The 8567-nt window shown below is 36.6% G+C and overlaps 1 protein-coding gene across 1 annotated transcript; it reads left to right on the top strand.

The window, feature by feature from the left end:
• Positions 1–6051: 6051 nt before the first annotated feature.
• LOC136244855 (uncharacterized) lies at positions 6052–7278 on the top strand. Its single transcript, XM_066036395.1, has one exon. It carries the CDS (start codon positions 6052–6054, stop codon positions 7276–7278), a length of 1227 nt encoding a protein of 408 aa, XP_065892467.1.
• The last annotated feature ends 1289 nt before the right edge of the window (positions 7279–8567 follow it).

The raw sequence follows: 8567 nt of genomic DNA, 5'->3' as shown, positions 1-8567 counted from the left end.
TTTTTTGTTGTTTCTTGTGTCTTAAATTTTATTGTATGAAATTGTTTTGTGCTAAACTAATAGAAGTGTCAATATAAATTTTTGTAGCACACTTACCTATAATTAGACCATAAGCAGTTTTGATGGTCCTGACTGCATACAGTGTAGATGGAAATCAAGCCAAATTCAGGCCTGCCAACTCTCACGGTTTCACTACCCTGCTCAAGGGCAGCAGATCAAATCTCACGGTTTTTGAGAAAAGTCGAGACCTTTTTTTTTTTTTTTTTTTTTTTTTTTGGTCTCAGCATAGCATCTACCAGTTTTTTTTTACTACACACTGCAATACTACAATAAAGGTACAGAAATCTCAAGATTTTTTTACTTTCCAGGTTGGCAGGCCTGCAAATTGTATTATATAAACTCTCAAGTCACATAGCCACATTTATGCTATAGCTACCTCTAGTAGTAAATTAACGTGTTAAACGTATACAGGTGAAGATTTGCTGTAAAAATAATGAGATGACCATAGAAAAAAACGTTTTGCAGAAACTAAAAGAAAAAAGAAAAGCTGCACACAAAAATGTAAAGCACCGAAAAAAAGCGATGCCATGAGCTATCTATTCAGCATATGGATGCCTTTACACCACCTTAAAATTATTAAACATTCGTGGTTGACATTGGCTATATATATGCACTGTTTACATGCCGCATGTTCTGACAAATATATAGAAGCCACTCAATACTTGTCAAGATGCTCATGTCAAGACCAGCTGGTTGCATTGTGTATCTTGTTAAGCTTTATGTTACAGCGGGTGAAATACAAGCATAAAATGGAATAACAATGATTTCATGTTACACAAAATAGTACATGGCTTTACAGAACACATAGCCCCTTTAACAGAAAGAATTTGTCGTTTTTGCTCTATACACCCCCTTCATTCAACTTGCTGTAAACAACAAACTATGACGGTTAGAACTTCATTTAAAGGCTCTTTTATTCCCAGATGATGGGCACTTTGTTTGGTGCAAACACTGCTTCGATATACATGCAAGAAAAGTGTGAATTCAAATGGAATGCAGACAGACAGCTTGTGTAACTCTTGCTTATACTCATATCATAATTGTATATCTCATATGGTCATGCCAACAAAAGATGATACAACAAAAAATATGAAACAACAAAAGATGATACAACAACAAAAGATGATACAACAACAAAAGATGATACAACAACAAAAGATGATACAACAACAAAAGATGATACAACAACAAAAGATGATACAACAACAAAAGATGATGAAACAACAAAAGATGATACAACAACAAAAGATTAAACATCCAACAATAGGTAATTAAACATAATAATTATAATGTCATTAAATGTAGAAATAACTAAAGCACAGATAATACTGACTTTCTGATAAATTTAATCAGGAAAGCATAATCCAGTATCGAATGTGTCTCCACATTTGTATCACAGGAATATAGTTTCTTAATTATAACTCCATTTGAGCACTTGCTGATACAAAACACCTCCACCTGTAAATACAACAAAAGCCTGTAAACACAATAGTTGCAATTTCACAGCTACTACCATATATAATTTTGTTACTGAATCTTGGAAAATTGACCATACAGTAGAATGGGCGCATTGGTGATTTAGAGATGCATGAACGGATTTTAATATTTCAAAGTAGTGCAACTCACCAGCCATTTCAGCTGTGCATACACCAAAGATAAAGCTATTTAAGACCTTTAAAATTAAAAGTACCTGGCAACCAAGGTAATCCCTTGTGGAGATTCCCATCATTTTATATAGTTTTATCACCAGTGTAGCAGTGTCACGAGTGCTCAAAAAGGGGTGGAACGGAGAGCAATGGGTAGTGTTAAATGAGTTGATGGTCTTCCTTACTTGATGGTAAATACTCATTGGGATGCTCAAAATGATTGGTAATGCATTTGACAAAGCTCGAAATGAAGTGCAATGGTATTTACTCATCAATAGTTTGGGTGTGCATTTTTATGAGTGAATCTTTCGTATTTTCTGTAGTGGCTGGATTGATGGCAGGGGTGATTTATATTAGTGTTGCACCGATATCCAAATTAGCCGATTATTCCGATAACCGATATTAAGCAACAGAATTAGCCGATACCGATAACCGATCCGATATACACTAATAACACTAACACTCATCCTCATCATTATTAAATGGCTCATATTAGTGACATAACCATTGATATACAGCTCATTCTAGGCTAAACCACAAATAAAAGTTACTCATGGTAAACAGGTTTTAAGTACATTTTACTACTGCTATACAGTTGAGACAAGTGGCTGGCACTACATAGAAACCTAAAAACCTCAGTTTATTGTTGGGCATGGCCTAAACCCTGACAGTTTATTATGGGCATGGCTTGTAGTCACCGCTAAACCATTAACACATAACTTAATTAAAATGCCAAATAACTTATGTCTAGCCTCCCCACATCATTATACTACACAGCGCAGTGGAGATTAACATCGGCCTTGATTTAATCAAAACCGATTAATCGGCTAGTAGCCAATATCGGACCGATACCGATTATTGAACTGATTATCGGTGCAACACTAATTTATATACTGTTGATATTGTTACGAAGCATACAGGTTTGTGAACTTTCCACTAATTAATACCTGGGCATATGCTATGCAAAATTTTGTAGCCATTATATCTTTTGAAGCGAGTTCATCAATTAGGTGCAAGAGACCATCTTTGTTTCTTTACTTTTTATTACTATCATCCCTAACTGTCTGTAAAATCTTAGACACCTCATGCTCCACAATATGGTAGTGACAGTTATTCTCTGCCATGCTCCTCTACAGCCATAAACCTAGGATAAAATAGGGAAGGGTGGAGGCAACAGCCCCCCCACAAGTGACCAGTCCTTTCCCAAACCCAACATGCACTCCAGAGTGACCCCTGACTAAAACAGTCAACTTGTGGTACAATATGGAAGTATATGCTAGTTGCTTGCCCACTTTTATTTCCAGTGTACAGTACGTACGTGGGGGATGGTGCTAAACTACAGTGTTATAAAAAATCACAACAATTAACTAACCTGACTAGGAGACAACAGTATACCATAGATGTCGTGTGCTCCACCAGCTTGGACAAAGCTGCACAGCATGGCCAGCACCAATTGCCCTTCGCCACTTATGTGTCTATTATCATCATCAGCTGACTTGCCCTGTAAAAATTTGTCACAAAGGATGGATGCACATCATTACAAAAAAAATGGTCTGAACCCAGCTTATATTATTATACACCTTTGTAGCACTGGTGAGGCATGCCTATCAAGCCCAAAAGTTGATGTTTTTGTCGGAAGAGTGCTTTGCCAACTGACTTACTAATGCCTTCAGACAAGTAGTGCTTAAAAGTAGTGTTAATACAAGTAGTGAAAACTATCGTTTAACATATACTACTAAAGCACAGTACTGGCCTTACTTCACAATACAGCACCTTCTGCGTTTCGTCACGAGTCACAAAAACCCCCACATCTGGGACGCCCTAAAAGAAAGTCAAAAGGCCACGTCTTCAAATAGAACCTTACCTTTAACACAATCCTGGCCTGAGAAATTTGTGACTCGTCTGTACTCAATCCAAGCATTTGACTCAAGGAGTTATTGGTAGACATCAGTCTAGAGATATTGCAATGCAACATAATTTGTGATCATCATGACAACCCTCTAGACACATGTACTGTAACAACATTTAAAAAAAAAGAAGAATATTGGTATCAAACAGCACAGTACTACAGTACTGTTTAGTAGGGATCTATCTAAAAGTGTCACACAAGGCTTTCCAAAAATCGTAAGTGAGTGTCATTATACTGTATACGAGGCATACCTTGTATATGTGCACCACCTAGATTGCGTAAAGGCTACAAAGGATTTGCTAATACACTCTAAAGCTGAAGGGGAGCTTAAGGTGGCACTAAAGCAATAACGCGCATACCTGAGAACAATGTTTTGTGTCTCAATTTTAGACAAACAAAATGAAATTAGTGATTACTTTTGCATGGAACAAACTGCACATATAGGAATCCATCATTTGTAGGAAGTAAAAAGTGAAGAACTGGTCTCGAAGCAAGAAATCGGCATTACTAAGTGGACCACAAATATTACATTATCTTGCAACAACCTCAAGTTTTAGCTCCGATACTTCACACGATGAATGCATACTATTACGGGAATAATTCTACGTATCAATAAGTGGAGGCAAGCTACAAGTCAAAATATATGCCATTTCAAAGCAAAGGAAGGCCTTGTCCTACCATTCGCATTAAACAAACAAAGCCATACAATGGATATTAGATATATGAATACGTAGAATTATTCAGACAGTATTACCTACTATTTCTACGAAGATTCGTGGCAATTCAATCCATCTGTATTTACAAAGAAAAGGATGTTTATAACACAGTGTGTAAGGACCAGCTGTCGAGTAATAATTATTTGTTTTTACACTTTGTTAGTGTGTTAGTGTAATTAGAAATTCTATTCAAAATGGGTCATGATGTTACGTCATATGTGTTTATTATGGCTGCTAGTGCGCATCATTACTTTATCGCCACCTTAAGGGCTATGGGTATATATGTAGTTGATACACACCACTGCTTTGGGCACACTTAGCTTCTCCTTGTGCTATATTTGTCTCTCGCCCACTCTTTTACGTACTACATTTTCCATACAGCACAGATCTAATAATCATGGTTATAATAGTCTGGATTAAGGTGGTGCTGAAGTAATTATGCAACACTTTACAATGCCCTTTAATTAAAACCCTTTCACGGCTGAATTTCCCGCTGGACTACACAGGGCTCGCTGAATTGCTCAGTATAACACTAGCTGTACTATAAACTACCTAGTAACCATACCTCTAAATATTTGCTAGTCTTACGAACTTAGCAGTATTGTTTTTGTTTACACAACATGAACCACAAACTAATTACAACACAACAAATAAAAAAAATTTGACAGTCTTTTTGGCTGGTTTTATCGAGATTTAGTCCCACAACCTTCTTGCGCATGCGTATACGCACTTGTGCGCATCACACCACATTCTTGTAAACTGTTCCGCTGTCTTCACTGGTGATGATAACCCACCAGGAATGGTTTACAATACGAAGAAACACTAATACCAACTCGAAGAAACACTCAACTCGACTCTGGCAGCAGGTAAAGTTTTACCGGATGATATAACAAACCCGCAATAGTGTGCGAAGTATCCGGTTATCCCAGAAACGGGGCAGTTGTAGGAGTGTCCACTTCAGGATAAGCGCACCACACTAGAAAACGTGCAATAAGCCTTATGCCAAATGACGTCACAAAATAAAAATGGCCGCAGCTATTTGGGGGACTCTAATATTTTCGAGTATTGCAGCCAATGGTGGTCGAGATTTCGAAGGTTTATATCGCGGCTAATAAGCAAGATATCTCATCGAAACTACCAGGTATGGTTATTAAAACAACAAAGCAATAACTTTTCTACGCAACTCAGAAAGCCATCTAATTGTTTTACCACCCTAGCTTTTAAAGACTAACTTTATACTCTGATAACCATACCTGATAGTTTTAGGTCGCTTCTTCCAACATTAAATATTTGAACAATTTCTTTTTAGCCCCCATTAGAACTAATACTCGAAATATTAGAGTCCCCCAAATAGCTGTGGCTATTTTTATTTTATAACGTCATTTGGCATAAGGCTTATAGAAGCGCTAGCGTGTTTCAATTGCACTCAGCGCTTGTTTTATACCACCAAACCAGGAAAATCCGGCTATGGCCATGAAAGGGTTAATTAAGCACCTGTAATGAATGGTCTAGTGCACATGCATGAGTCACTTCTTAACCATCTAATTTACGCCTAAGGTGTTGTAATTTCGTGGAAGCACCGCTTTCATTTCACGTATGTGAAACTTTGAAATTGCAAGCCAACTTTTTAAAAAAAAATAGCTCTCCCAAGGTAAGTGTATCTTTACAAGTCTATGGATCAATTTGTAATGCATGTAGATTATAGGGACCCTCATGGCTGATGACTTTAAACTGCTATAACATCATAGATGGTACTGCTATTGATTACATGCATTGTGTCTTATTGGGAATCACTAAATTATTGTTGTCACTTTGGTTTAGCTCAGAGCATTCTAGGGATCAGTTTTACATTGGGAGAAGTGCATCAAGAGTCGACAAACGTTTAGAAGAAATACAACCACCATCATGTATAACTCGCAAGCCACGTTCCATCTCTAAACATATGAAGTATTTTAAAGCATCAGAATTTAAATCATTTTTACTGTATTACTCTCTGCCACTCTTGTCAGGTATATTGCCACAGCAATATTGGGATCACCATGCTTTATTAGTCATTGCCATCTACAATCTCCTACAACATTCTGTGTCTCCACACCAGCTAGATCTCTGTCAGACATTGTTAACTAAACACTGTTATCAGTTTTCCCGCCTTTACAGTGAACGTTACATGACAGCCAATGTCCATTTGCTGCTTCATTTACCAGATAATGTACGACAACTGGGCCCACTGTGGGCATACTCATGCTTTTCATTTGAAGGCCAGAATGGAATTCTGAAGAATTTAGTACATGGAACCCAACAAGTAGATAAGCAGATAATATCTACATATTCATATATACGGAGCTTGCTGTTAGCTGCCGCCAATTTTAGTGACAGAACATGTGAGCAACATTTTGAAGCTTTTAAACAGCTTTACTTCAAGCACAATATGCCTGAGCAACGTTGTAAAGTACTAGAGAATGTTTATCTGCTTGGTAAACCTACCAGAACTAATGTAACAGAGACAGAATTGCTAGCGTTGTCTACATATGGGTTGAATCAGACATGTAAATATCTACGAATAATATTTCATGGATTTCAAATCCAAAGTTTTCAATGGAAAATAAATGTTCAAAAACGCAACAATTCTGCAGTTGCATATAGACCAGACCGTGGAGGCCTAGAATATGGCTTAGTTCAGGGATTTTTTGTGGTTGAAGAGGGCTCTTCCCCAAAAGTTTATGTAACTCTAACTAAACTGCTAAAGCATGATAGTGTTCAATTACAAATGCAAAGTCATCCTCATTGGCAAATTCCACATATTACTGCATGTGTACCACCCACTTCATCTTCACTGACGATTGCTATTCCTTTAGAACACATACTTAGTCCATGTGTATATATTTCCTTTAGTGACGTACAGTGTGTTTATTTAGCTATAATTGTAAACTTACTTGAAAAAGACTAGTTATTATATATTGTTTATATGTAATTATATGCAGTATATGTACAATTGTTCATCTATTTGGCTATAGTAACTATATACATAGTAATCCTTGCCTCGTAAGGGGAAAATGAAAATATTTCCACAAGCATAAAGCTTGAAAGTATGCACTACAAAATGAACTTAAGAAGTAGTATATTGTACTATTATGTTATTTTAGCGGCATATATATACAAACCTGTAATCAATTTTGTCTACACGTGATAACCGGAAGGACACTCTCTATTTTTAGATACTACATATGTAGTACTCTATTGGGCGCTGTTTTAGTTTCCACTGATCAATACCATTTCCTCCCAAGTATGAATGTTTATCTGTAAACCACCAGTTAGTTTATCAATCGATATACAGGTAATTTGTCCATATAGATCTGCTGATGATACGTACACTAGTAGCTAGATCTCGTCAATTCACAAGTTGTCCATATATCAATGACTAATATTCTTTACACACACGAGGCTGGCTCTTCCTTCACACAGATATCGGTTATTTCCTGTGACTTAACACATAACATGTAAAATACAGTGAATAACATGCTGCAATTACTTAATTTCAAATGGTATGTATTAATTCAGTGCTATAGTATGTGTATGCCTTATTGTCACCCATTTGATCAATATACGTACTGGCTGTATGTATAAATGTATCATATGTTATATGAGTGTAATTAAGTGCATGCATATAAATGCAATATTTATATCAATTGCGCATTATATTGAAAGCAATCGATTGCTTGTGTTTTGCATGCATACATTTCACTTGCAAATCGAAAGCAATCAATTGCTTGTGTTTTGCATGTGTACATTTCACTTGCAAATCGAAAGCAATCGATTGCTTGTGTTTTGCATGTGTACATTTCACTTGCAAATTGAAAGCAATCCATTGCTTGTGGTTTGCATGCGTACAGTTAACTTGCAAATTGAAAGCAATCGATTGCTTGTGTTTTGCATACGTACATTTCACTTGCAAATTGAAAGCAATCGATTGCTTGTGTTTTGCATGTGTACATTTCACTTGCAAATTGAAAGCAATCGATTGCTTGTGTTTTGCATGTGTACATTTCACTTGCAAATTGAAAGCAATCGATTGCTTGTGTTTTGCATGTGTACATTTCACTTGCTAATTGAAAGCAATCGATTGCTTGTGTTTTGCATGTGTACATTTCACTTGCTAATTGAAAGCAATCGATTGCTTGTGTTTTGCATACATACAAAATACAAGCACTGTGAATGCAATCAGTCACATGCGTTTTG

This window comes from Dysidea avara, chromosome 14, assembly GCF_963678975.1.
Source record: "Dysidea avara chromosome 14, odDysAvar1.4, whole genome shotgun sequence".
Classification (NCBI taxonomy): domain Eukaryota; kingdom Metazoa; phylum Porifera; class Demospongiae; order Dictyoceratida; family Dysideidae; genus Dysidea; species Dysidea avara.
Note: the sequence above shows the minus strand (reverse complement) of the source record. Positions and strands in the feature narration are given on the sequence as shown.

Coding starts and splice junctions, on each gene's coding strand:
- LOC136244855 (XM_066036395.1), top strand. CDS start 6,052: ATGACTTTAAACTGCTATAACATCATAGATGGTACTGCTATTGATTAC.